Source organism: Numenius arquata, chromosome 23 (assembly GCF_964106895.1).
Source record: "Numenius arquata chromosome 23, bNumArq3.hap1.1, whole genome shotgun sequence".
Taxonomy (NCBI): Eukaryota; Metazoa; Chordata; class Aves; order Charadriiformes; family Scolopacidae; genus Numenius; species Numenius arquata.
Genome location: NC_133598.1, coordinates 7,867,679 through 7,895,097, shown reverse-complemented (window position 1 = coordinate 7,895,097; position 27,419 = coordinate 7,867,679). Strand labels below are relative to the sequence as shown.

Sequence of the window (27,419 nt, the reverse complement as noted above, 5' to 3'; positions counted from 1 at the left end):
TACTTTTTTTTTTTTAATGAACAAATATTTTATGGGCCAATAAGTATAGAACCTATGTAAAACAACTTCAAGTGTCTTAACTCAAAGTTAACCAGCAGGTTTGTATACTAAGGACCAAAGCAAAAAACAACAAAAACCCTAGGATAAAATCATTCCACTCAATGTTGCTTAACTGTTCAGGGCGCAGTTGTGCTCTTGAGGAAAGGGGAGGTTCCTGTGCTTGAATTGCGTGTGCCATTCTATCTCTCAGAAGTGCAATTTAATGTTTATTTTACTGATTGTCTGACCCCAAGGTTGTGCCGTGAGGAGTCCCAAGGAGAGTGTGAGTGAGGAGCTCATAGGCAGAGGAGCGGGGTCCTGGTCCCTATCCCTGCCTGCGGCTGGGGGCTGCTCAGCACAGGGGGTCCCAGGCCAGTGACTCCCATGTTGTTACTGCAGTCGCCTTCCCAAGTCGCCTCTTGGACAAAACACAGCTCCTTTGCTATCACTAGGCAGTTTTTGTCACATTTTTGGCTCTCTGGTTTCTCTCAGTGTTGCAAATCAGCCTGGGCTTCGTAGGGGAGCATGACCCCAGCCAAGGGCTTTGAGACGGGGGAAGGAGTTCAACTGGACATTTCATTTGGGAATTGACTGACTGGGGAGAAGTAAGAAGCATTGTGGGCCTCAGGCTTTAATTGGTGCAGGATCCTGGCCCATGTACAGCTGCTGTCATAGGTGTAAAACCACTCTTGTTGCCTAATGAGGTCTCTAGTGTGCGAAGCCCTGGTGATGGCAAAGCGTGGCTGGCAAGGAGTACGTGAGTGTGATGTGACACGCATTAGACTGAGCCTCTTACAACATATGGTCTGGTCTGTACTGTCTGAGTCGTGTTCGTTTGCAGATCTGTGACGTGAGTGATACTCATCCTACAGACACATCAACAATCTTTGTTTAAAAAATATATTCTGCTTTGTGCGTGTAACCAAGTTGGACAGAAAGCACGTGTGCCAATGCTGTTTACATGACTATAATGTGTAATGCTCCTGTCTAATGTTACCATATGCCTTATGTGTGTCAAATGTTAATTAAAAGCATAACAAAACCCTCAGTGCTGTATTGCTCTGTCTTCTGCTGAGACGGAACCCTCTGCCCCCAGCTCAGCCTCTGGGGCACTCGTGTTGCTTCTCTGGGCGGTCAGTGGGTGGACACATCCAGTTTATAAACTCCAACTCTCCCAGGGTGAGAACATGCCTCTGCTCTCAAGGACAACTGTTAATTGTTGCCTCGAGTGGTGCACTGATCTTCTAAACCCTGTCCTGGAGGGCAGCTATGGTGATTTTTTGTTTGCAAAGCCCTTCCCTGGCCCCCACACTTTGCTCTGTGTCAGGGTTTCTCTGGACCCAGTTGGGATTGAACCAGGGGACTGGGGTGACGGTAAGACAAAGCATCAACAACCACTACTCAAAGATGTGGGGAATAAATTGTGTTTATTTGTGCTGCTTCACTAGCGCCCATCCCCGGCAGCATGTTCTGGTGGGAGGCAGCTGCCCTCGGCACTGGAAGCTGCTCGTCCCCCCCAGGAGACCACCCGGTCACCTGCGGCCCCCGGAGCAGGTGCTGGGGAGGGGCTGGAGCCCAGGGCTGCCGGCTCCAGGATGGAAATTTCTGGGTGAGCAGCTGACACTAATGACAGCCCGGCCCCAGCACAGGCTCCGGCAGCGGCTGAGCTGGAACCTGCCTGTAGGGGCCAGAGGGGGAAGAGGCTTCCAGAAGATGGGGCTGAGCTCCGGGGGGGGGGTCCTGCCCAGGTTGGGGTGATGCTGCTGAAAGCCAAAGCTCAGCCTGGAGCTGGCGTGGGAATGAGCTGCCTGGTGAGGACACGCGTCCAGGAGGGGCTGGAGTTCCAGGGGAGCTCTGGTCCATGCTGAGGCTTTCGGGGGGCAGGGACAGGGGTGCTGCTGTCGCTAACGTGCAGGTTTCTGGCTGCCTCTGGGGACACAAGGGCTCCTTGGACAAACACCTCCTTTTTTGCTGAGCTGTGTTAAGCTGCAGTTTTTACCAGCTGGGAAGGAAGGAGAAGCGAAGGCATGGGCTGTGGCTGCTCAGGCAGGGAGTCTCAGGCGATGCCCAGTTTCTTCAGCACCGTGCAAACCTCGTGGAGATACTGGGCGTCTGGATAACCGTTCCTGTGGGCAGAGGGAAGTGCTGTCAATCCTGCTGACAGTGCTAAAACCCCCCGAGGACAGCCGCTGTTTATTTTTTGCCCCATCCCTTCACCGGCGGCTGAGGGTGGAAGTCCTGCTCCCAGGGACCTGCTCTGCAGAGCCCTGCCACGGGAAAAGCCAGGAAAGCTGTGAGGGAGCAGGGCCCAGAATTCTTGGCCACAGGGAATTTATGGGTGTGGGATGGGCAAGGGCTTTGGCTCCAGCTGGAGGGTGCCAGGGCTGGTCTCCCATACCACAGCTGCCCTGGGAGCTGAAGCAAAGGGAGGCACCAACTCGGCCGTCACGAGGGCCTGGGAGAGCCACCCATGCCAGGGTTTGTTTAGCCGGAGCCCATGGTTCTCCTCCTGCAATTACTGAAAAAAAAAAAAAAAATTCAACCCTGCACCTGGAAGCTTGGGGTGAGCTGGGCCATACCTGGCTTTGCCTCCATCCCAGGAGGTTTTGTGTGGGATAAGGCCCCACGTCACTCTCTCCTCTCCATTAAAGGACTTGATCTGGAACGTCAACCCCTGCTCAAACGCTTTCTTCAGCAGCACTGCCGTCTTCTGCCCTTCCCTGTTGTCAGGCAGGAAGGCACAGAAATTCCCCCCTTTGTAAGGCTGTCCTGGGCAGGGGTCGCCAACCTTAGAACAGGAAGAAAGCGTTTTAAACAACAACCCGAGCGCTGTGCCTCCGAGCTGCCTTCTGAGACTCTGTCCAGTTTGAAGATGCACTGAGTGTGGCCCCTGTGGGCTGACAGTCTGTTTGAACCAAAACCAGAGGTCCCGCACTGTTCAATAGCAGCAAGCTGCCCCCAAACCTGGTGTGGAGCTTTTTGCCTTCCCCAGGTCAGCACCTCTGCTGCTTTGCCTGTGTGGCACGGAGCTGCAGCTGCCCTCCGAGACCCCCCGAGAGAAGGTGGGTACCTACCCCTTGCACGCCGTCAGGGATGGTGTAGGCAACCTGGAGTGTCAGGTCGCGATAGTAGCCAGGCAGACTCTGAGACAGGAAGGAGATCTTGAACGTCCCCGAGATCTTACGGCTTGGGGCAACCGAGGAGGAGCTGCAGCAAACCGGCCGCGTGTTGTCCGCTGCGAAACACGTCCTGCACAAGGCATGACCGCAGGGGGCTTGGCAGGTCACACCTGAGCCCTGGCAAGCGTCACACCGGGCCAGAGGGGTCTGGATGCTTTCCTGTCCAAGGCTGGGGCCCCTCTGCCATGAGGAGGGGTTGGGCTCCTCCTGCACATCGCTCCTGCCCGGGGGGAGCAGGGCCTGTTCCTGGCCCCCGGGCTTGGCTGCCGGTGATGGTTCGGCTGCAGCTGCGGGTGGCTCAGTAGCTGCAGCCCTGTACGGCCACGTGGGCAGGGAGCGAGGAGCTCCGTCTGCCATGGGAACGGGTGAGCGCCGCTGACCCATCGCTTCAGTGTGGCCTCCTCTGCTTTTGTCCCTTGCAAACTGGAATCTGTCCGGCAAAACCTGCTTCAGCCGTGCAATGTCGGGCTCCCCCGCAGAGAGTTTTGTCTTTGTCTGTTCCTGGGATGCCCTCAGGCCAGCAGGACTCGGCTTATCCACCACACTAGGGCTCAGAAGGCTGCTTCCTCCTTGCACAGCCCCAGGATCAACATGGTCACTGGCCTCCTCCTGACCCAGTGCCTGCTGGAACCTCCAAGGGCTGCCGGACCTCTTGTCCTCAGCCTCTGGCAGCCGGGGAGCCCTTAGCAGCTCTGTGGGGTCTACTCTGTTGCTAATGTCCAGGTGCAGGGGCTCCAGGCTGCCGGGAAGGGCTGCACCCAGTGCCGTGTCCCGGCTTCTGCTCGAGTGGCTGGCCCCCGAGAGCCCTGCGCTCTCTGGTGCTGGGGACAAGGATGAAGACTTCAGGGCACGGAGCCTCCTGGAGGAAAACACGTGGAAGGCCTCAGCCACTGCCGGCAGCACCTCCTTGGGGCAGGCGAGATACAGGCTGTGCTTGTCTTTGCTGAGCCCAACCTGGGGGCAGTGTCCTCGCACGAGGCTGCACAGTTCGCTCAGGGCACTGTCATCCGGGCCCTCCACAGCCAGCTCGGCGTAGCTCATGCTCTGGCACACAAGGTCCGGACACTTCTGCACAAGAGCTTCCACCTTCCACTTGGCCTGCAGAAGCTTGCTTGGGTCGGCCGCCCGCAGCGTCAGCACCGTGCAGTCCCCAGCGCGACGCTCCGAGACCCGCACTGCCCCATCCCCGCACAGCTCCGCAACGGCGGAGCCGCAAACGTCCCTCAGGTAGGACCACTGCAGGGAGTCCAGGCTCATCTCCTCGCTCACCCCGCTGCCTGCCCTGCCTGCCGCCGGGGACTTATCGCTGTTCTTTGGTCTTGGCAGGGAGAAGCTGCTGGAACGTCGCAGCAGAGGCCTGGATTCAGGGGGTTTAGACTCTAAATCCGAAGAGGTCCTTGTCGTGGCAAAGGCACAAGATGTGGTAGCGAGTGGGTGGTGCTTGATGGGACTTGAGCCTTCGGAGTCCCCAGGATGCTGCAAAGTGCTGTTTTCTTTGTCCCCAACGGAAGACAGAGCCCTGTGTCGTGTGAGCCTGACACCTCCTCTCACATGGTCCCATTCTTCAGGGTCCTTCTGCTGAGACTCTGCATCTACAACCACATCTGTGGTAGCGACATCGGGCTGGTGCTGCGGGGTGGGTGCTGCTGGGTCAGCTGGACCGAGAGCATCGCTCTTGGACAAGTGCTTTCCAAAAAGCTGTGCCTGTCCCACCGGTGGCGAGTCCCAATTCAGCAAGAGGCCCTGGCTGGCCCGAGCCCCGTCAGCCTTCAGGGAGCTGAAGTTGGCAGCCAGCTTGGGCTCAACTCTCGGCTCCGGCCTGACTGGGCTGAGCCTGGCGGGGTCCACGGGTGCCTTGGGCTTGTGCAGCGCAGCCCCTGTGGGGCGGGAGGCCGCTGGGTGTGAGGGCAGGGAGCTGCCAACCGCGTGTGCACCCCTCCTGGTGTTGGAGCCCTGAAGGAACTGCTTGGCCTGGGACACATCAACGAGGTTCCCGATAAGGTAAAGCTGCTTCTCGTCCTCATGGCAGAGCAACTGGGGATACAGCTCCCGCAGCTCGTGCATCAGAGCCCTGAGTGCCTGGCTGTCCATACACACTCCTCCCTTGGTGATCTTCTCCTTGCGCAAGCTCACCTCCAGCTGCTGGTAAAGCTGCTGCAGGGCCAGGCGGGCCTCTCGCAAAGCCTCCATGTCCCCCGACGTACCCGCAGATGGTTGGAGGTACAGTATGGCGATGCCATCGCTGCTAATATCCACCACATCCACGTGATGCTGGTGCAGCACCCCTTGGTATTCAGCAGCACAGAACCTCTGCATGTACAGGTAAATGTCCGAGTCCATCACCAGGGAAAAGTCCTCCAGCTGTTCCACAGCTTCCCCATCCACTGGCTCCCGAGGTGATGGGACTTTAGCTGCCTTTTCACACACTTGGTCCCAATTTGGCAGGTTTGACATCTCTTGGGCTGACTCAGCCGTGTCAGGCACTTCCTGGTGGTCATGTGTTCCAGTTTCCTTGGCCTCATGGCTGGAACCGGGCAGGACGATCCCTCCAGCAGCTTGGTTCCTGAGGTTCAGGCTGCCCAGCAGGTCTCTGCTGAAGGCCTGCAGCTCTGTGAATGGTCCCTTGACAATGCAGTGGGTGTTCTTGGAGTCAAAGTTTAACTGCACGTTGCTGTAGCCTTTATGCAAGTTCCTCAGGAGGGTTTTGCCAGCAGAAAGCTTGCCATAGTCAACTATCACACAAGCGTCTATGAAGATCTGCAAGTAGAGAGCAAGGGAGTGAGAGAGTAAGGACCAAAAATAACCCCCTCCAAGGCACAGGGGGAAGCAAATGCACCTGACACTTGCCACAGCCCCTGTGTTATTAGGACAGCAGAAATGACATGATCCGCCACCTCTCCCTCAGCATCCTGCTTTCAAACGAGATGGGAGCACCACACAGGCAGGACCGAAAGACCCAGCCAGCCCAAGCCACTCTTGGACATTGCTCACGTAGTCAAAAGCTTTCTGCAAACAAGGAAAGCGAGGGGAAAATCACAGAGGTGCGGCCCCACTTCTACATACTGGGAGCTCTACAAACAGCCCAAACCCAAGAAACCCCCTATCCCTTCTGCACCTGACATGCAGTCGCCCTCTTGCTCTCCCAGAGCTTCAAGCAGTCTGACACTACAGGCTCGCAGAAAGGTCTGCTGTGCCAGGTCAACTCCCACGCCCTTGTTTTCAGTGCTCAGACACAAAAACGTGAGACGTGGCTACTGCCATACTCTCTTGAAACTGGAGAAAGACGGAAGAACTCTCCAGAGCCTCCGAGACATCAGCATGTCTGTCTCCTCAGCTCTCCTGAGGAGAGAGGAAAAATCCACTGTGTGTGTCCAGCTAATGACACAGCAGAGCCATTAACAGGATCCCTCGTGTGGCACCAGATGGGCTGGGGAAAAGTGCCCCTTCCCTCCAGTCTGACTGTTCCTTGCTGTGAAAGGCACAAACCAAACAGCCGCACGCACAGCCTGCCGGGCTGTCCCCGTGTTATTAGCACTGAAAAAAAATAATTCCTCATTTGAATATGAAGAAGAATGGGTTTGTTTTAAGTCTAATTAAGATTAAAGGAGAGAGCGAGGTCTCCCGCCCCGAGCTGTCGCCGCCGCGTGGCCAGGAGCCCTCTGCTCCCGGCTACCTCATCGAGGCTGGGCTCCGCGACGTGCGCCGTCACTTCCAGCGGGTACTTCTTCCCTCCGACCGACAGCGTGTGGTTCTTTGCCTTCAGGATCCTCTGGGCCACTGGATGGGAAAAGCCAGTAGCCACCGGCGTCAGTGCGAGGGGCCCGGTGCGAGGGGCCCGGCCCTCCCCACGGCGGGGACACGGGCCGGGGGCGGGCGGGGACACGGGGCTGGCGGCGGCCGTTACCTTCGGGCGCCTCGAAGGTGATGAGGGCGCAGGGGGGGTCCCCGGGCAGCAGCCGGAGGTCGGCGATCTCGCCGCCGCCGTTGCGGGAGCGCAGGAAGTGGATGGTCAGTTTGTCGGCCACCCTGTCGGGCGGCAGCTCGGCGGGGAGCCCCCGCACCCGCACCGTGCGGCCCGCCATGCCCGGCCCGGGCCCCGGCAGCCCCCCCGGCCCGCGGGGCTCGGCACCCGCCCGGGACCCCCCTCACCGCGCCGGGGACGCCCTTCCTGTCCGCTCCCGCCGGGCCCCGGCTCCGCGGCCCGGCCCGGCCCCGCCGCCGCCGCCGCCGCCGGGAAACGAAAGCGAAACCGGGGCCGCCCCGCCTCGGCCGGCCCCGCCCCGCCGGGCCCCGCTCCGCGCCGCCGCCCGCCCCCGGTGTCCGCCGGCCCCCGGCCCGGGAAGGGCCCATCCGCGCCCACGGCTCTTGCGCAGCGCCCATCCCCGTCCCGTCCCCGCACGACAGACACGCCGCTCCCGGCAGATGCTTTAATTGCCACCGTGGCCAGGGGCCAGCGGCCACACCGACTGATGGCAGTGCCCGGGGCTACCCCGCGTCCTCCGTGAAAACGGCCACCCCCCACTGTCCTGCCGGGACGTAGGCGAGGGCGTCCACCTCGCCCCCACCGCGGCTGGCCTTCTGGAAGTGGATCTCCAGGGTGTCCCTCATGGGCTCCGCGCCCAGCACGTCCGGGATCCCCGAGAGCAGGACGGTCCTGGGGCAGCGGCAGGGCTGGAGCTGGGCAGAGACGGGGTGAGCCGCGGTGGCCCCGCAGGGGAGGGAGCCCCCGGGAGCACTCACTCGGCTCAGGCTGCACGGCAAGGGGGGCGCGGCGCTTCAGGAGCCCCCCCCCGTACTGGCAGGTGCCACTTGGCACCAGGGTCCTTACCTGCAGGTTAGCGACGTCTCCACTCAGGCACGGTGATATTTTGAGATCGTATTTTCCTTTCCCAATAAGCACCTGGATGTGGCCCTTCGCAATTAGCGGCTCTGCAACTGCAGATGGAGAGGGAAGCCCTGAGCCCCCCGGGGCCCCCACTGAGCTCCAGGGGAGGCTGTGTCCCTGCCACAGGCACCAAGGCTGGCACTGCCCAGCCCCGGCTCACCTGCATCAGCACAGTCCCGGGGGAGACGGGACAGCCCGGGCTCACCCTGCCTTCCCCGCTCCCCCCAGACACAGCTCCATCTGCTCCCAGGAGACCTGTGCCCCCCCAGGCCAGTGGGGCACCTCCCCCCTCGCCCCACGCACCCCCGTCCTGCGCGAAGGTCAGCACCACTTGGCCAGAGTCGTCCAGGAACTCCCTGCTCTCTACCTCGCCGCCCCCATTCTTGGTCTTGCTAAAGAAGAGCTCCAGCTTGTCCAGCAGCACCTCGTCGGGGATGCCCAGGTGGGGCAGGTCGGACACCAGGATAGTCCTGCTGCTCTGCGTCAGGCTGATCTGGGGGTGCCACGGGGCAGTCAGCGAGGGCTTGGGGGAGCAGGGCAGCACTGTGGCGAGTGTGGGCAGTGGCCGAGCACAGCCAAGCTGGTGCGTGCCCAGGGCAGCTCTGCAGTGCTTTGGGGGAGCAGCAGCCCTTTGGGACCCACCTCCAGGGCAGATGGCAGCAGCAGGTCCACCGGCGCCGCCTGCACCCGCACCCTGCACCGGTCAAGCTCCTCCAGCTCCTCCCCGAAGCTCAGCTCCACCGTGTGCTCCTTTGCCTCCACGATCCCCTGCGCCACTGCAAGCAGGGAGAGCCCCCAGCACCGGGGATTGACACCGGGCCGAGCACGCCGTGGGAAAGGACATGGGGCAGCTTTGGGGAGGGGACAAGACCCTGCACAGCACCGGTGGAGGGGGCAGAGCTCCAAGCCCTGGACCGGGGAGGGGGATGCAGGGCAGGACCCAGAGTCCATCACCCAGGACACCCGGCTGTGGCACCACGCTTCTCGCTCTTACCCTCTGCCTTCTCAAAGGTGACAAGAGCTGAGCCCCCCAGCAGAGGGTAGCGGATCAGTGGGGTGAGCGTCAGCTTGTTCATGTCCTCCTTGTTTGTCACAAGTCCCTTAAACACCATTTTCTTCTCCGGCAAGGCAGGCAGCATCTAGGTTCAAGTACAGAGACAGCGCCTGGAGGAGACCAGACCCTGCAGAGGGCCTGTCCCTGCCAGTCCACGGACTAGAAACAAGTTCATGGCTCAAAACAAACAGCCAGAGAGCCCCAGTGGAGTCTCTGCTGGGGCCTGGATGTGCCTGGGGTCCCAAAGCCACAACTGGAGCTCCCGGCCCCAGCAGAGGAGCGGTGCCAGTTGTCATGCAGTGCCCAGCTGCATTCGCTGCAGCCCCTCCAGCCAGGCTGGCGACAGCCCCCGGTGCCCAAACACTCCGTTACCATCACCAGATCCTCCCCGACAACCCTCTTCCTCAGTTCTTCCAGTTTCTTTTTCAGCATCTGCTTCTCCTGCCTCAGTCTGTTATTCTCCTCCTTTGCTAAAATAAAGTCCATCTGGAAGGAAAGAAAGAGGGGGCAGTAAGGAGGGGCGAGGGGCTGCAGCACGTCCTCCCGTCTCAGCACCAAGTTCTTGGACACGGCTCCTCACGCCCCATTTCCCAGCTCCTGGCTGCCCCCAGCCCTGCCCCGGCCCCCCACCTTACAGCCTCCACCCCCCGCGCACGCTCAATTCTTGGCACAGGCCTGATGTGACATCCCATGAAACCTCCACCGGGTCCAGAGGTTGAGAGGTATTAGTTGTTTAACTTAAATAAGAAGGTTTTAGTTAGAATAAATTACTTAGGATTATAATATGGCGTGATTGATGCTGTTTGCCTGGCTCTGCTTAGCACCAGCAGCTGGATTTGCTGAAGCCTTCAGGCCACAACAGAGCTACTTTTCTCAGTAATTTCCCCAGCAGCTGGTGCCGAGCTGTGTTTGGCCTTTTAGCATGAGAAAAATGTCGATAACACACCCATGTTTAGATAGCATTTTCCCTAAGTCTGGGATTTTTCAGTTCCCCGTGTTCTGGCAGTGAGCACAGGTGCACGAGAAGCACAAAGATAAGGAGATAAGGAGGCTCCAGCCCTCGGCGGTGACTGGGAACCCGCCAGACAAGAGCAGCCGAGGGCCGGCCGGGGCACAGAGCAGGGTGAGGAGACCCCAGACCAAAAATCACCGTTGCACAGGTGAACAGCGTGAGGGGCAGGTGTAGAGACAGCAAAGGTGTAATTTCCCAGGGATTTCTCTGTTCGTCGCTCCCTGGAGGCGCCCAGCCCGGGCTGAGCCCGCTGCTGCACCTTCCAATTACATTGCTTTTATAAAACCCAACTCCTGAAACTCTGCTGTGGGAAAGCGGGGGTGGAGCCCGAGGAAGGAGGGAGCGCGCTGGAGAGCAAGAGTCTGGGTATGAGGAGGGGGAAGGGGCACTGGGGGCTCGTCCCCTCCCCGCTGCGAGGGCACCCGGTCCCAGCAGTGACAGACTCCGGGGACACACACACACGACGTTTGGCACCAGACGGGATGGTTACTCAGGCCTTTTCCCAGCACCTTCGCACGAGCATCTCTGTTAACGCAGGGCAAAGGGGTCTCGGGGCAGCGAGCCCCACCACCCACCGCCACCTTTCCTGGCCCAAGACGACCACCAACCTGGCAGGACCGCTCTTTGTCTATGTTCAAACACATTTGCTGCTCAAGATTTTTATGAAGAAGTTCTCCCTCTTCCCTCAGCTCCCGCGTCCGTTGCTCCACATCCTCCTTGGCCGCCTGTATCTTCTCCTGGTCTTGCTCCAGAGCACGACAGAGCTCCTGCGAGAGGCACCATCGGAGAGCGAGACCCCGCGGGTGCTGGCCCCTCCCTGCTGCCTGCCCCCCCCCCCCTCCGGCTCACGCTGCTCCCTGGGGAACGGGGGGCTGCCCCCCCGCCGAGCCCCGCACCCCAGCACAGGCTCTCCTAACCCCGGGACACCCCCTCCCCGCCGTTAAACCCTGATACATCCCCTCCCCGCCGTTAACCCCGAGACCCCGCCGTTAACCCCGGGACACCCCTCCCCGCCATTAAACCCCGAGACACCCCCTCCCTGCCGGTAACCCCTCTCCACCACTCCTGGTTTTTAGTCCAAGAAAAAATAAGAAACTCACAGCTCAAGAAAAAAAATAAGAAACTCAAGCTCGGGCCCAGGGCGCGTCCCGGGGGGGGGGGGTTGTTTGGCCCCGACCCCCCCGGCCGCGGCGGGACGTACCTGGCACCGCTCGATCTCTCGCCGGACGCACTCGGGGGTCCCGTCCCGCAGGTCCTCGGGGGGCGGCAGCCGGATGAAGGAGTCCTACGAGTAGGAGGGGTCCTCAGCCACGGCCAACCCCCCCCGCCGCCCGGCCCCGCTCCCCTCGCCCCCGCCCCCCTCGCCCCCGCCCCGCGGGTCCGCGGGCTCAGCCCCTCACTCGCCTCCTCCGAGTCCATCGCCGGCAGCGGGGAGCCCAGAGTCCGGCCCGGGGGGACCTCGCGACTGCCGCCGCCGTTCGCTTTCGCTTTCGGTCCCGCAGCCCCGCCCCGGCCCCGCCCCCCCCGGTCCCCGAGCGCGGGCCCGGGGCGGGGGGGAGCCCCGTTCAGTGCGACCTGTCGGGAACGGAACTATCTGACACGGTCTGATTTAGGAACCATTTAAGATTTATTAATGATTGGAGGTAGATCACAAGGTTGAATTTTAGCAGCACTTAATCATTAACCAATTTAAGGATTAACAAAGTGATTCAATAGAATAATCAATTAGCGACTTAATACCAGGTTCCAGAATGACAAGATTCACACTAACTCACTACAGGGTTTCCTAAATCCAGATATCTGTCTGTCCGTAAGTGCAAACACAGACGGTACCAATGCCCCATGCGAGGAGTCGCACCCCCCACCCGAGTCTGTGGCTGCGGGGACAGGGGTCCCTTTGCTGTGGGCACCCCCCGAGGGGCAGCAGGGACCCCTTCCGCTCCCCACACAGAAATAGTCGGATCCAGTAAAATACAGACACCCACACCCAAAAGGGCTGATACACAGACTCAACATGTGGATAGGTGCTGCACCATCACACAATCCCCACCAACACAGCTCAAAAAACCCCATCTTTCCACTTATTCCCCACCAGGACACTGCTCCCACCCGACACCCCCCCCCGCAGAGCTCCCCTCCCCACAACACCCCAACCCCCCTCAGCCCCAGCCAGCGAAGGGTCTGCCCCCCCCTGCCCCACGCACCCACCTTCGATTTGACACCCATGCCCGGTGAAGGGCATCGCTGGCACCAAGAGCTTGTGAGAAGGCAACCAACCATCCCATGCCCCTGACAGTCGCTGCAGGAACCATTCACCTCCCCTCTCCCACCCCCGTTCTCTGGGGAATGAGAGATTTCCAGTGGGAACAGGGGTGACATGAATCACCCCTCCTCGAGGGGCAGGAGCAGCCACAGCCCCAGGGCCGAGCAGGAGCTGCTGGGGACAGCCCCAGGGCCAGGGCCACAGGGGGCTGTGCAGATGCTCTGGATCCCCCCCGGCCACAGAGGGCTCTCCCCGCTCCTGGACACACAACATAACCTCCGCGCCCTAGGGAAAGAGACCAGCAACGCTCTTTCATACAGCAAAACAAAATGGTTTTTAGTAAACATTTATTGATGCAACCTTGTTACACCTTTAGAATCGCAGCTTCTGGAAGAACCACTTATTCTTCCCCGTCTTGTATCTGAAAGAGAAGCGCAAAAGTTAGAGACGGGTCTGTACCCGCCGCGGCCACACAGCTCCTGCCACTGAAGGAGATTCTGAACAGAAAACTGAACAGAAGGTCCGTTAACCCTGACACTGCTGGGCAAAGTGCTGCCCTGTCCCGCTACACCCAATGACAGGCAGCGGGTGAAGTGGCAGCGTGACACCACGTCGCCACCAGGTGCCCGCAAGGCCCCCTCAGCCCGAGCCCACGGCCCTTGGAAAACTGTTCCCATCTCATCCCACCAACTCCCCGGGCAGACAGCTGTGTGGACGCACACAGGCGGCGAGGAGGAATACACTTAACCAAAACCATATACAAAAAAGCGAAAAAGCCAGGGCAGAAGTGCCCACCGCAGGGCTCAGCCATCCTATGGCACAACCGCAGCCAGTCCCAGCCCCGGGGACATTTGTTGCCACCACTGAAGAGAGGAGCTTCCAACTCACCTTTCCTCAAATTTCACCTTGGCCTCACGTCTGGCTTTGCGCTTTAGAGCGGGGTCCCTGAACACATCCTTATTGACCACTGTCTTGTCCAGCGGAATATCGACGGAATACCTGGGCGAGAGAGCAGCGAGGTTCGAGACAGACACGGTACCCGGCTCAGGCAGGAAACCAGAGAGCAGCCCGAACCCGCCAAATGCAGGTGCTGGTGCCAGGTTAAGGGACCGGGGCTCTTAAAGCCTCGGCTCTGGAAATCACCAAAGCGCTACAGCACCTATTAAGGCTAAGCACAATTCAGGCTTTTAATTCAGACTACAAAAAAAACGGCTAATGACTTCATGAGAGACAAGCCGCACTTAGTGGCCTGGGCCAGCAGGAGCTCCGCAGGGAGTGGGAGAGACCTCCCTGGGCACAGCAGCTCCACCAGCACCCCCAGACCCTCATCACTGTCCCAAAGGCTCATCTACCGACACCCCCTCACGAAAAGGAAAGTGAGCGCGGCTGAAATAAAAGCCAGCTGCCTCACTTCATAAAGTCAGACATTTCCCCTCAGCCTCACACCTCCCACCTCCCCGTCTCGGCAGAGCGGATGCCCCGGGTTCATCCAGCCCCGTAACTAAAGACCCGAGTGCCTCCCAGCACCCACCGACAAGCAACCACCGGAACCACGGCCACCGAGAGCAGGGGAGATCCCTCCGGCCCCGCCAGCAGCAGAGCCGGTGGCGCTGGCGGCTCCCGGCAGCCACACTCACCGGGTGGGCATCAGGTGGTTGTAGTTGTAGACCTTCACGAAGGACTTGATCTTGGACCTCTTCGCGATCTTCTTCTTGCCCATGGCGGCCGTCACCTTCCGCGGGTACCGGTCGATGCCCGCCACCAAGGCGTGGCTGTACGGCCGGTCCGAGGTGCCGTCGTCGATATTCTGGAACACAGGGACCGCGGCCGGCGCTGGCACCGGAGCGACGGCCGCCGCGCAGCCCCGCGGGAGCCGCCGCAAACGGGCAGCGCCCCGGGCCGCCCCCCGAGAGCCCCAGCGGGGCCGCCCCGCGCTCACCTTCACGATGACGGCCTTGCGCCCCGAGTAGCGGCCGGCCAGCACCAGCACCACCTTCCCCGGCTTCATGAACTTCCCCATGGCTGCGGAGACACCGCGCGGCGGTCACAGCCCGGCCCCGGCCGCCCCCGGCCCGCCGCGCCCGCCGATGGCGGCGGATATCGCCGGTCCCGGTAACTCACCGAGGCTCCCGCGGCGATGGCGCCCAGACCGGAAAAGGAAGCGGCCGCCGCGCCTCCGACCTTTCACCTCGCGTCACCCGACGTCACTTCCGCCCCGTTCTCGCGGAGAGCTCGCGCATGCGCGGGGCGAGGCCGCCGTTGCCGGGCGACAGGCGCCGCCGCCGGGCGTCAGTCTGTCCGTCCGTCCCGGAGACCCCCCCCGGTCCCGGCCGCCCCCCGCCCCGGACACCCCGGCCGCGCGGCCTCCCCCGGTGGCGGCGGCAGGGCGGGCCCCGCTGCTCCCCCGCGCGGAGCCAGGCCCCGACCCTGCGGGAGGGGCAGCCGTCTCAAGGCCGACTACACACGGCAGAGGCCGCAGCAGACAGGTCAGTGACGAACACAAACAACACGGTCACGGGGCCGGCGTCTCCCACACACTTGCCAAAGCCTTTTAATGCATCCCCTCTACAGCACCGGGCCGCCGCGGTGCCGGCCACCGCTCAAAAACTTCAGAAAAGGAGCTCGGGGGTCACTGGGCGAAGCCCCTCACCCACCTGCCTGCGGAGCGCAGCTGCGGATGGCCAAGGGGCTGGAGCAGCGCAGCCCCTGACCCGTGCTCAGCAGATCTGCCCCCGTTTTCTCACACATTTGTGCTGCGGAGGGCAAGTCCCTCGGGCCGCCCCGAGGCAGCCAGGACACTCGCTGGCACCTGCTCACCAGCGAGGCAGGTCTGCTCCTCAGAGCCACACACCACGGGCAGGGCAAGGGGCTGCACAGCGCACAGCCCCCAACAGCTTCCCACTGACAGTCCTGTAAAACACAGATTTCCAGCATCAAGTCACCATAAGATTTCCCTAAAAGCAAGTATCAATTTGAAAGAGCCAAACTTGGTCTTAAAAAAGCCAGGCTTCTTGAGCCCAACAGCTGCCTAATTTGTGGAAAACGGATGAACTACAACAAAAATACATCAAAAGGCGTCTTTGATGTTCTTCAGCTGCCGGACAGCCAGGTCAACTGGGAGGTTGAATTTCAAGTTGCTCAGGCGACTGAGGACGTTGAGGGCGCTCTCAAAGCCCGTGTTTGCCATGTAGCTCCATGGCTGGTAGTGGGACTGCACCAGAGCTCCAGACTTGCAGATCAGATTTACCCAGGAGACCAGGCGCTGCTCGTTTAGTGCCATACACACCAGGGCTTTCAGTTCCGAGTCTGCACTGCGCTTGAAGGGGTCGTGCTCCGTGAGCACCGTGTGGATGGCTGTCAGCAGGCTCTGCTTGGGGGTGATGGCCACTCCTCCGGTCACGGGCAGGGCAAAGGACTGGGAAAGCTTGCGAGCTGGGGACTCCACAAAGGCTTGTCCGTTCTTAGTGTTGTAATACTTCACAAAGAGCTCCCAGGGGTGCATGGTCTGCGGCGACGAGGTGAAGGCAGGAATCAAGCAGGCGATGGGTGCCAGCACCAGGCTCATCCCTTGGGACGAGGCGTAGAGCCCGTGAGCCATCAGGTCTCGCAAAGCAATGGTCAACTCCTTCCGCACAGCGAGAGTCAGCTCATCTCTGCCTCCTAAAGGGATGTCCTGCAGATCAGAGGAACTGATAACATGGTCTTCCTGCTGGTGTTTCATAGCCAGCTGCCTCACCCGCTCCACGGACAACTCCAGTTTCTTAATTAAGGGCGAATAGTCCTTGTTGGCTTGGTCCTTCTGCCAGAGGGTGCGAGGAATCTGACCAGTAGCACAGCCAAACTGGCTGACAGCAAATATCTGCAGCACAGCAAGCATGCGACGCATGAGGTGCAGGCCTGTTTCTCGCATCCTTCTGGCATCTTCTGGGTTCACTGATCAGATCAGAAAAGAGGAAAAAAAACCCACCTCTTATTAAGGAATCAACAGCTCTGCTCTTTTGTGCACACAAAGGGAGCACAAATGTCTCCTTTTGTCACTAGAACTGATGCTACTTTTTCTAGTTTCAAAGCAATGAAGCCAACCAGAAAAGGAAGCATTTGCATGGCCTGATCTTGACAGCAACTTTCCTAGTGGACACACACACAGGGAGGAAAGATCATTCCTTAGAGATGGTGATATCACACACAAGGTCATTAGGAGATACCAAAACCTCTGCTGAAGGAGATCACTGCCTGCTTTCAAGAAGTGCCTTGTCTCAGCAGGCTGACATGCACTGCTTACTCCTGATGCCATTATTCAATTCAATTTGCAAGAGTAGCCACAGTGGGTATAGACCCAAAGTCCGTCTGGGCCAGTCTCCTATCTCTGACTAGTGACAGATGCCAATAAATTCCTGTGGTAAGCAGACCAGTCTCATTATAAAGACACTGGATCCATCCAGCTCCCTGTATCCGTTCACAGAACTAAGAACTCAAAGAGCATTAATTACAGCGCAGCCCCATGGTGCATACAAGACAAGGCAGCTCAGTCTGTCAGAATTTTGCACTATCAGAAGCCTCTTCTACTCCCAACCTTGGCTGAGGACCAATCCCACCCTCTGCCGCATGCTCAGGTTCTGTGACTACTCTAACGACCCCGCGGAGGAGGGGTAAAGGAACCATACACAGGCCTTCTGTCAGCGGGAGCAGGAAAGAAACCACCTGCCAGAAAGAAGCAAAGTGGCCTAGCGTGGCTGGGGGCTGGATTGTGCTTGCTGAGCCTAAAATGACATGCCAGAAGCTCCGAGCCAAGCTGTGCCCACCTCGATTTCCAGAAGGACGTGCATTTGGTTTGTAGGAGCCACCGCCATCTTTTCTGCCTGCACATTCACAGTGTCCGTCTTCGGCCTTACCAGAGGTTCCAACTTCATCTACAACAAGAACTTCACAGTATTATTTCACACGTGTGAAATTAAGCTGCATATCCCAAGTATCATGGTCAATGCCTTAATATGTTTCTCTGCATCTTTTTTGCAAGTCTCTCATTCTCCCCACCACCAGTTCAGAGAGACCTGTACTTCCCCGTGACCCAGAAACCCTTCCTGCATCCTCTGACATCGGTGACATCCCGTCTCAGAATTTTGTCAAGGAATTACAAAGCAGTTCAATCTGCTCATCTGAAAACTCAGCACTGACCCTGAATGAAGCTGATGAACATCTCGAGGTCCCTTATCTGTGTCTTCAGCTGTTCCACTAGCTGCTCCTTCACCCTGGCTGGATTAACGATCTGTGCTATGGCAGCGTCCACACGCTGCCGCAGTTCCTCCGGAGACAGCGTTGCAACGTCTTCACTCAGGTCCATGTCCAGCTTCTTTATCAGCTCATTTATAATCATCTGCAAAACACAAGGCGGCTGCACGATCTCACCGCCTGGCACTGCTGCCCATGAGCTTCAAAGTACCCCTTTGCCCCCCATCACCCCGGGAACAGCCCACCCTGCCAGAGACGACATGGGACAGGTTTACCATGCAGACGAACTACTGATACTCTATTACAGCTGCCGGCAAGAAATAAGGGCTGACTGACTCCTACAGTCCGTGAGCTCAGGAACACTAAGCCTCTTACCACAAAAAAGACATTGAGGTGCTGGAGCGGGTCCAGAGAAGGGCAACGAAGCTGGTGAGGGGTCTGGAGAACAAGTCTTATGAGGAGAGGCTGAGGGAGCTGGGGGTGTTCAGCCTGGAGGAGGCTGAGGGGGGACCTTATTGCTCTCTACAACTCCCTGAAAGGAGGGTGTAGCCGGGGGGGGTCAGTCTCTTCTCCCAAGTCACAGGCGACAGGACTAGAGGAAATGGCCTCAAGTTGCACCAGGGGAGGTTCAGGTTGGATATTAGGAAAAATTTTTACACTGAAAGGCATTTTCACATGCCTTGGAATGGGCTGCCCAGGGAAGTGGTTGAGGCACCATCCCTGGAGGTGTTCAAAGGGCAGGTTGACATGGTGCTGGGGGACATGGCTTAGTGATGGTTTTTGTTAGGTTGATGGTTGGACTAAATGATCTTGAAGGTCCCTTCCAACCCAGATGATTCTATGATTCTATGAAGCAGACGGGAGGGGGTTGGGAGCCTCACCCGTTGCCTTTCCATGACCACAGACTGTGGCAGGGAGTCGTAGCTGCCCTCCTGGTACGCAAACGTCTCCAGGTCATCCAGCTGCGTCTTGAGCTGCAGGATCAGCTCTCTCTGCTTCTCCTTCTGCACCTCAGTCTGCTCCTGCTTCTCCTGCTCACTCTGAGAGAGAGTCACCCGTAAACAGGACAGGAAATTCACCGTAAAGCCTCCTCCCAGAGAATGGGGCCACGGTACCGACACGATCCTGTGCCACCTGCTCGGGGTGAGCCTGCCTTAGGGGGGGCTGGACGGGCCGGGATGCTCTCCAGGGGTCCCCTCCACCCCTGCCACGCTGCGCGGGGCGTCTCCTTCACCCGCGAGCACCCCGCGGGGACGGGCCGTGCTGCCCGCGGCGGGGCGGTGACAGCCCCGACACCTCTCGCTGTCACGGGCAGGGCCCCTCCAGCCCCCCGCGGGGACCCGGTAGCGCCGCTGCGGCCGCCCGGACACCCGGTACGTGTCCGGCCCCGGCGCCGGGGCCGCTCCCGGGGGGGGAAGGGGGGGGCGCTGTTCTCTCCCCCCCCGCCCCAGCACCGCCCCCCGCCGGGCGCGCGCACTCACCGCGGCGCGCGGCGCGGGGCACGCGCGGAAGGCGAACTCCTCCAGCTCGCGCAGGAGGCGGCGCTGCTCGCCGGGCGCGGCGCGCGCCACCTGCCGCAGCCGGAACTGCACCTGCGCGAAGTGCGAGGCCAGCGCCAGCAGCGCCCCCTGCAGGCGCCGCCGCTCCGCCCGCAGCCGCGGCACCGACCCGCCGCCCGACTCCTCCTCCTCCTCCGCCGCCTCCTCCTCCTCTTCCTCCTCCTCCTCGGCCGTCGCCGCCGACACGGCGCCCACCGGCGCCCAGCGCTCCCCCGGGCCTAGCGGGCCGCCCTCCGTCTCCATGGCCGTCGCTACCGGCGCCGCCACATCGCCGCCATCTTGCCGGCGCGGCGGGGGGCGGGGCGGGGCCTGGCGGGGGCGGGGCCCGCGGGACGCCAGCGCGTCCCCTGGCGGCCCGGCGGGACGGCCGCGGCGGGGGCGGGGGTCGCGGGGTCCCGGGGGTCGCGGGGTCTCGGGGCGCGTGGCCCGTTGCGGCGCGCGCCCACCGGGGGCCCGACGGGGCGGCGCTGGGCCGGCGACCGGGCCGCGGGGTGGGGTGGCCGCGCTGTGGCCGGCCCCTCCGACAGCCGCGCCCCCGGCCCGAAATAGCGCGGGGCGGGGCCGGCACCGCCATGGCGAGGTGAGGACGGGACGGGCACCCCTGTGCGTCGCCGGTCCCGGGGCAGTCCCCGGTCGGGGCTCGGGCACCCGCCCAGGGCCCGCAGCCTGAGGCACTGCCGGCCAGGACCCCCCCCCCGCCCCGGGCAGCGGGGCGATGGCGCCGGGAACGGCAAGAGAGGGCGAGGGCAGGGCCGGGGCCAGGCGGGGTACATGCGGGGGGCTCCTTCCAAGCCCCGGTGCCCGGTCCCAGCCTGGCGCCGGCCCTGCTGGCACCGCACGCCCACCCGCTGCTCCGCTCCTTCCCCAGGCAACCGGCAAAGACGCTGTGGTACGACCGGCCGCGGTACGTCTACCTGGAGTTCTGCGTCGAGGACAGCAGGGATGTTAAGGTCGTCATTGAGGACCAGCGGCTGGTGTTCAGGTGAGCCTGCCCCGGCGACTGGGGACATGGCCCTGAACGGGGGGTTGGTCCGAGGACAGGGAGGACTCTGTCAGAGCGGGGCACACGTGGCCTCAGCCCTGTCTAAGCCAGGCTGTTACTGTGTTTTGGCAGCTGTAAAAATGCAGACGGCATGGAGTTCTACAACGAGATCAACCTGTACGCCAGGGTCAACTCCAAGGTGAGGTTTCCCCCCACAAACGTTCTCCGAGAGCCTGCATCAGGCTCAGAGTTAAACCCAGCCTGTGCAGGTTGAGCAACGCCGCTTCGCGTTGAATCCTGCCCATTTTCCGAGAGCCTGAGTGGGGTGAGCGCAATCCCTGACCCTGGGCCTGGCACTCGCAGTGCTGCCTGGGGCCGGAAACAGCTCGTCTCCACGGGTCTGTGCATCCCACAGCCTGCATGTGCCTCCGCTTGAATCCCGTGCGTGTCTGCAGTGGATTACAGAGGGGACTCGGGCAGACACGGAGGTGAGGCACCCTCAATCTCTTGGCAGGACTCACGGGAGAAGCGCTCCGACCGCTCCATCACGTGCTTCATGAGAAAGTGGAAGGAGAAAGTGGCCTGGCCCCGCATCACCAAGGAGAACATCAAGGTGTGTGTGGGCCCTGGCAGCGCATGTGCGGTCCCCACTGCCACACCTTGGGCTTCCAGGGACCACCCAGGACACCCCAACACAGAGTTCCCAAAGAGCTCGACCTCACAGTCACCCCCAGTTCACAGACCTCTGCCCTCTGGGAAGGACGGGGCACCCCTTTCCCTTGACACAGGCAGGGTTGGGACCAGCACCAGGACGGGGCTGCCCGGTCCCCTCCGTGCCGCTCTTCCCTCAGGAGATGCTCTCTCTGCCCGCAGCCAGCCTGGCTCTCTGTGGACTTCGACAACTGGCGAGACTGGGAAGGGGATGAAGAGGTGGAGAGGGCCATGGTGGAGCAGTACGCAGAGGTGAGCTGGGAGCCAGTGAGCCGCAGCCCTCGGGGTCCCGGGGTGTGCAGGGTGTGGGTGCTCGGGATGGGGGGAGCTGGGCATTCCTACAGCCGTTTGCTTCACATCCAGCTCCTGGAGAAGGTGACAGACAAAGGCCCCCCACCGGCCATGGACGACCTGGATGTAAGTACTGCCACCGGCTGCTTCCCTGGCACCCCCGTCGAGCCCAGCCTCAGGCCTCCGCTGGCCCCAGGCCACCGGCAGCAGCTCCAGCTGCTCTCCTCGGGCAGCCCGGCCCGGAGCCAGCCGGGACCGTGCTACCCGGGGCTCCCCCCGGGGCCGTCCGCCCGGTGCCGGGGCTGCCCCTTCCCTGGCACCTCGCTCCTCCCTCCCGCAGGACGAGCTGTGAAGCCGGGGACGCCGCGGAAGGCCGCCCGGTGTGTCGGCAGCGCGCACCGCCGAGACGGGGCGAGACGGGGCTCGCCGGGGCAGTGGAGCCGCCCCCGCCGGTTCCCCTCCGCGCGCGACGGGAGCCGCCCGGTCTCCCCGTGCCCGTTACCCGCGCGGGGCACGGGGCAATAAACGTGAGCTGCCGCCGCCGCCGCTGTCTCCTGTCTGTCGGGCCGCCGGGGAGCCGGACTGACCCGCCACCGCCACCGCCACCGGGAGCGCGCGCACCGCGCGTCACTTCCCGGGTCCCGCCCACCTGCGGCACGGCCGTCGCCGCCAGCCCCGTGTCCCCCCGCGGCCGCCGTCGCCGCCAGCCCCGTGCCTCCCGCCGCCGGCGCGGCCATGGCGTTCCGGTGCCAGCGGGACAGCTGGGCCCGGCAGGTAGCGGCGGGGCGGGCGCGGCGGGGCGCGGGGGCGGCGCGGGCCGGTCCTCACGGCGCCCGCCGCCTCCTTTGCAGTTCGCCACCAGGGTGGTGTCGTGCCAGGCGGCGGAGCTGCGGCCCGAGGGCGGCGGGGCGCCGGTGCGCGGGTTCCAGGTGGTGCTGGAGGACACCATCCTCTTCCCCGAGGGCGGCGGGCAGGTACGGGCCGGCCGGGCGGGGAGAGGGGCCGGCCGGGCGGGGAGGGGGGCCGGCCCGGGGAGGGGCGGCGGCACTGACCCCCCGCCCCGTGCCCGCAGCCGGACGACCGCGGCCTCATCGGCGAGGTGCCGGTGCTGCGCGTGACCCGGCGCGGCCCCGAGGCCGTGCACTTCGTGCCGGCGCCGCTGGAACCGGGCGCCGACGTTCTGCTGTCGCTGGACTGGGACCGGCGCTTCGACCACATGCAGCAGCACTCGGGTGCGTGACGGGAGCACCGCGCCGGGGGGCGGCCGGTGCCCGGGGGAGGGGTGTCCGGTGCCCGGGGGAGGGGACACCCCCACAGCTCCGCAGGCCCGTCCCGGGCGCTGGACCCGGCAGGCGCCCCCCCTGCGGGTCTCCTCGGCTTGTGACCAAATCCCCTGCAAACAGCCCAAGAAGGAAGTGTTCAACCTGTTTCAAAGTCTTTGGCGGGGCCGTGGTGCTCTCGGGGTCCCGGGGCCGGGGCCGTCTCCTCTGCCTGCTCCGAAGCACGAGCTCTGCAGCTCCCAACACATGCTGGGCCTTTGCAAACATCCTGTTGGCAGAAAAAATACAGTCTGAGTGAAAACCTCTTTTCCCGTGCCCAGTGCACTCAAAGCTGTTGCTTGCACATCTCTTCCAGGACAGCATCTCATCACTGCCATCGCAGAACAGATGTTTGGATTCAAGACAACCTCATGGTGAGCAGGGAAAAGGCTCCTTTTGGCCCCAACCTTACCTTGTTTGGCATGTGCTGGCGTGCTGGGCCACAGGGAGCTGAGTAAAGCAAAAGCAGTTTGCCCTTGGACATTTCATTCAGAGGGGCTGGGAGAGGCGACTGAAGTGGAGAGAAGCTGTGCAAAAGTATTGGCTCTGTCTTGTCCTCCTCCAAGTGTCTGGTGCTCTGCAGATACCAGGGGGAGGAGGGAAGTGTGTTTTGTTCCAGTCACCACGTTCCCAGCAGCGGGACAGCACATGGTGCCGCACAGAGGGACCTTCCAGCTGCTCTTGGCCACAGCAGCAGATGTTCTCCATCGGTGCAGGGAGCTGGGCCGCCAGCGAAGCATCATTGAGCTGGACACCCCCTCCATGACAGCAGAGCAAGTCGAGGCCCTGGAGAGGAGCGTGAATGAGAAAATCCGGGAGAGGGTGCCTGTGACGGTGCGGGAACTGGCTGCAGATGACCCTGAAATTGAAACGGTGAGTGGAGGGGAAAGACCTGATGATACCGGTGGGACCAAAATAACTGTGCCGAGGATGTCACCCTGTTTGCCGTTGCCCTCCTGTTGCTAGGTGAGAAGCCGTGGCTTGCCTGATGACCACGCGGGGCCAGTGCGAGTGGTTGACATTGAAGGCATAGACTCCAACATGTGCTGTGGAACTCACGTCTCCAACCTGAGTGACCTGCAGGTGAGAGCCTTGTGCCACCCCTTCAGCCCTGGCACAGCGCATCCAGGGTCTGCTGGAAATTGTGCCCATGGTAAAGGGGGCATCAGGAGCCCAACGCAGGGCGAGCCCCCCCAGGGCCGCACACGGGCTGGCATCCGTGTCAAGTCAGGCTCTTTCCTGCTTTGTGACAGAGCCCAGCCCTTGTCTGTGGCATTTCCTGAGCTGCCCTGGTACTTTGCTGGTTTGGGGGTGCACTGCTGGGTTGTAGCTGTTTGTTCCCTCTACTTAAAGCTCTGACATTTTTGAGTGGAGATAGAACTCTTGAGCTGCCTTGGTGTTTCTGTCTTTTCAGTCATTGGTTGGAGTCCATGTCCCAGCAGAGACATCCAGATGCACTGCAAAGTGCAGCCCCTCACTAGCAAATTGTGTTAATTCCACTGTATCACCATCTTTATGTGTGTGTGTTTGTATGTTGACCTCATGGCTGATTTTAATCAGTTTATCTTCCCTGGCAGAGAGCCAATATTCACAACTAGTCTAGCAGGAACTGACCTTCTGTGTGAGTGTAACCAAAGCACTGTTCTGACCAGGGTGATTTTCTTTTTAAGGTTATTAAACTCCTTGGCACAGAAAAAGGGAAAAAGAACAAAACCAACTTGGTTTTCCTGGCAGGAAACAGAGTCCTGAAGTCAATCGAGCAAAGTCACAGTACAGAGAAGGCTCTAACCTCACTGCTCAAGTAATTCCCTTTCCACTTTCATTATTTCGTCTTTACTGTTCCTTCTAACAAATACCCCATAAGCCTCAGGGTACCTCTGTGCGGTGCTTTTATCATGTTACCTGCTTTTGCTCCTTTAAGAAATCCTTTCTTTGTCCTTCAGAGCGGCCATCCAGATTCTCCTTGTTCTTTCAGAAATGGCCCAGGTGAGCACGTAGAGGCTGTGAAGAGGCTGCAGAGCTCTGTGAAGCTGCTTCAGAAGGTACGATGGTGGCGGAGAAAAGCACGTTTTGGCTGCTTCCCGTCAACCTGAGCGTTAGTTACGGTAACTGGGGACTGAATTGCAGACATCAGGTTTTGTGAAAACTGCTTCCGTCTCCGGGAACACGACTCGGTTTTCACACACTCCTCCATCTGTGGGACAGCTCGTTTCCTTTTCTTTCAGAATAACTTGAACCTGCTTAGAGACATCGCTGTTCTGATAGCCCGGGACTTCAAGAGCAAACCTGTGCAAAGTCAGCTCTTTGTGTTACACAGGTATGGGAGTTCAGGGAAAATGGAATCTTAGACGTTTTGTGGCAGTTGTGCCTCTCTGACACCTATTCAGGCTTGTTTCTCAAGGAGGAATATAAACAAGGTGAACAGAACATTAAACTGCCTCAGCCTGCAGGAAGGTTGTATAGTCAAAGGGGTGTTTTGGTAATTCAGTCACCAAATTCTTCTGGTTTTATAGCTAAGAAATAACTGTCTGATTTCTCCCAGCCCTTAGTATTTTCAAATAAAACTGAGGAGCTCTATTTCTTAAAGATAAACACTTAAATAATTCCTAATAAGTCTGCAGAAATGCACAATGAGGATTTATATATATTGAAAAAACTAATCTCCATCCTAACAGCAAGAGGCCAAAACCCCAGGCCTGATCAGGCCTTTGGTTTCTGGTTGATATTTTGGACTCTAGAGGGGACTTTTGCTCTTTCTGAAGTGTTTTTTTTACCCATCCATACAGGAAAGAGGGTGACTCTGAATTTATGAATATCATCGCTAATGAGATCAGGACAGAGGTGAGTCACTGAGGAAGACCCGACACCATGGGCCCTTTCACTCTGGCTCTAGCACGGGCCGGGCCCCTGTTGGTCACCAGCTACACGAGGTCATTGTCCCCGGCCTCAGCCTGTGGGGGAACCCTCGAGAAGTACATCAGTGAAAATTCAGAGCCTATCCACCAAAGAGCTGTGCAGAACCTCCTCGGCTGTTTTAGAATAGAGTAGAACAGACTGTTTGGGTTGGAAGGGCCCTACAGTGATCATCTGCTCCAGCTGCCAACCGTGTCCTTTCTTGAGGGTGCCCCAGCGCCCGTTCTCTCCCCCACAACATATGATTGAGCGTAAATGGTTAAAATCCCCCCTCCCTTTTACTTGCTTCAAATTGAGTCTCTGCTTCACTAATGCACACAAACTTCTGAATCGTTTGCATGTGGCCAGTGTCCGTGTCCTTTGCCTGGAGGAGGAGGGCACTGGTTATTCTGCAGCAAGGTCCGTCTCTCTGCCCGCAGGAGACCCTGCTGTTCCTGACTGTGGGAGACGAAAAAGAAGCAGGACTCTTCCTTCTCGCGGGACCTGCTGAAGCAGTTGAGAATTTAGGACCCAGGTAACACGTTCTATGGTTTCTTTAAAATTAGTAAGAATTCTAGTGTTGCAGACTGATCAGCCGAGCAGCAGGATTAGGGCACGCTCAGGACAGGCTGCTCTCCCCTCTGGGAGAGAGTGGCCTCCAGCCCCTGCTGTTCCCGCAGGGTGGCGGAGCTGCTGGGGGGCAAAGGAGCCGGGAAGCAGGGCCGCTTCCAGGGCAAGGCGACCAAGATGAGCCAGCGGGGAGAAGTGCAGGCTCTGCTCCAGGAGTTCCTCAGCCACCGGAGCCCTGAAGCGTGAGAAGCAATTCTCAAAGCAGGGCTGTTTTCCCAGAGAATAAAGAGCTAAACCAGCAGCGGGTGTGCACAGGCTCTGTTGGTGCTCATGGAAAACGGGGAGGGGGTCTGCCATCCACGCTTTGCTGCAGGGGTTCTTCCCTTTCTCCAGACAAACGGTACACGTTCTTCAGTGATTAAAAGTAGTCATTATTTAACCATTTCATAGGCTTCCTAAAGCCAAGAGGGCGTCCTCCCATTTGCAATTTACATTGTGGCTTTTTACTTTGTACCAGTTCCTGAGGAGTGACTGCTTTGTGAGCACATTTATTTATAATAAGCTGGATGCATTTAAAAAAATCAGAATACTGGTAAGACACAGAGGGTTTGGGTATGATGTTTGCCAACAAGTGCAGAGAAAATGAATCAAGCTTTTGCTGCTGAAATTTGCTGTTGCAATCTCAGCTGCAGAGACTACAGGGCGCTGTGGAGCCACAGCGTGACAAAGCACCACAGGTAATTTGGGAAATTTCCCCCTTCTTGCTGGAGATGGTATGGCAAGATGTTGGTAACAAACAGAGACAGTGCCTTGAGGGTGATGGTGGGGCAGCCCCGGGAGAGCTGCCCCCCCAAAGCCACCCACCCTGCAGCCCCTGTGCCCGGGAGCCGATGCCCCATCCCGCCAGCCAGGGAGATGTCAAACTCACCAGCTGAAGACAGGCTCAGCTTTAATAAAATGCCTGGCTTACAGACATGCCCATATGTATATGTGTATATAGATACGCATCATACATGTATACACACACATCCCCCTGTGTGCCCCACACCTCGCACCGCAGTGAACACAACACCTCGGGGCTGGGGGGTCCCACAAGCCTGTGCTTTGTCTCCCCATGGCAGTGTCCACCTGTTCCTGTGACAGCCGCTGTGCCAGCAGACCGTGCGCCCCCACGGGGGAGCACCCCGCTCCCGGCGGTGCTGTCCCCAGCCCCACAGCACGGAGGTGGCACATCCCCATGAGCTGCAGGGGAGTGCAGGGTCTTCCCCCTCCTGCCACCGGGTCCCGGGCTGATGACCCCTGCCCATGGGCACGGGAAGGGCAGCGGGGGAGCCCCTGGAGCACGGGGCTCGCTGTGCCATCAGCTGGGCACAGACCGCCTGAGCCTACGGCACGACTGGCCCTGTGGGTCTGTGCCGCGGGAGCCACCCAGCA

At 60.2% G+C, this 27,419-nt stretch overlaps 6 protein-coding genes across 6 annotated transcripts; 2 read left to right on the top strand and 4 right to left on the bottom strand.

Moving 5' to 3' along the window:
* Positions 1-932: 932 nt before the first annotated feature.
* On the bottom strand, positions 933-4,763 carry LOC141474759 (uncharacterized). The gene is made up of 3 exons (XM_074162832.1): positions 3,114-4,763; positions 2,619-2,827; positions 933-2,165 (listed from the first exon to the last, which is right to left on the bottom strand). The coding sequence occupies exons 1-3, from the start codon at positions 4,473-4,475 to the stop codon at positions 2,096-2,098; spliced, it is 1,641 nt and encodes a 546-aa protein (XP_074018933.1). The 5' UTR covers positions 4,476-4,763; the 3' UTR covers positions 933-2,095.
* A 2,869-nt stretch (positions 4,764-7,632) lies between these two features.
* On the bottom strand, positions 7,633-11,674 carry IFI35 (interferon induced protein 35). The gene is made up of 9 exons (XM_074162870.1): positions 11,574-11,674; positions 11,371-11,454; positions 10,778-10,936; positions 9,530-9,643; positions 9,098-9,242; positions 8,746-8,879; positions 8,407-8,596; positions 8,047-8,153; positions 7,633-7,895 (listed from the first exon to the last, which is right to left on the bottom strand). The coding sequence occupies exons 1-9, from the start codon at positions 11,586-11,588 to the stop codon at positions 7,704-7,706; spliced, it is 1,140 nt and encodes a 379-aa protein (XP_074018971.1). The 5' UTR covers positions 11,589-11,674; the 3' UTR covers positions 7,633-7,703.
* A 1,074-nt stretch (positions 11,675-12,748) lies between these two features.
* On the bottom strand, positions 12,749-14,622 carry RPL27 (ribosomal protein L27). The gene is made up of 5 exons (XM_074162813.1): positions 14,554-14,622; positions 14,372-14,454; positions 14,070-14,239; positions 13,321-13,431; positions 12,749-12,853 (listed from the first exon to the last, which is right to left on the bottom strand). Exons 2-5 carry the CDS (start codon positions 14,450-14,452, stop codon positions 12,805-12,807), a joined length of 411 nt encoding a protein of 136 aa, XP_074018914.1. The 5' UTR covers positions 14,453-14,454; positions 14,554-14,622; the 3' UTR covers positions 12,749-12,804.
* Positions 14,623-14,959: 337 nt separating this feature from the next.
* RUNDC1 (RUN domain containing 1) lies at positions 14,960-19,463 on the bottom strand. Its single transcript, XM_074162912.1, has 5 exons — positions 19,116-19,463; positions 18,543-18,701; positions 17,608-17,806; positions 17,235-17,342; positions 14,960-16,365 (listed from the first exon to the last, which is right to left on the bottom strand). Exons 1-5 carry the CDS (start codon positions 19,461-19,463, stop codon positions 15,500-15,502), a joined length of 1,680 nt encoding a protein of 559 aa, XP_074019013.1. The 3' UTR covers positions 14,960-15,499.
* A 329-nt stretch (positions 19,464-19,792) lies between these two features.
* PTGES3L (prostaglandin E synthase 3 like) lies at positions 19,793-21,747 on the top strand. Its single transcript, XM_074163082.1, has 7 exons — positions 19,793-19,800; positions 19,906-20,202; positions 20,335-20,401; positions 20,717-20,815; positions 21,076-21,165; positions 21,277-21,330; positions 21,545-21,747. The coding sequence occupies exons 1-7, from the start codon at positions 19,793-19,795 to the stop codon at positions 21,554-21,556; spliced, it is 627 nt and encodes a 208-aa protein (XP_074019183.1). The 3' UTR covers positions 21,557-21,747.
* Positions 21,748-21,897: 150 nt separating this feature from the next.
* AARSD1 (alanyl-tRNA synthetase domain containing 1) lies at positions 21,898-26,962 on the top strand. Its single transcript, XM_074162580.1, has 12 exons — positions 21,898-21,978; positions 22,056-22,178; positions 22,277-22,436; positions 22,840-22,897; positions 23,240-23,396; positions 23,490-23,606; positions 24,194-24,324; positions 24,499-24,565; positions 24,749-24,840; positions 25,310-25,364; positions 25,856-25,950; positions 26,096-26,962. The coding sequence occupies exons 1-12, from the start codon at positions 21,940-21,942 to the stop codon at positions 26,229-26,231; spliced, it is 1,230 nt and encodes a 409-aa protein (XP_074018681.1). The 5' UTR covers positions 21,898-21,939; the 3' UTR covers positions 26,232-26,962.
* The last annotated feature ends 457 nt before the right edge of the window (positions 26,963-27,419 follow it).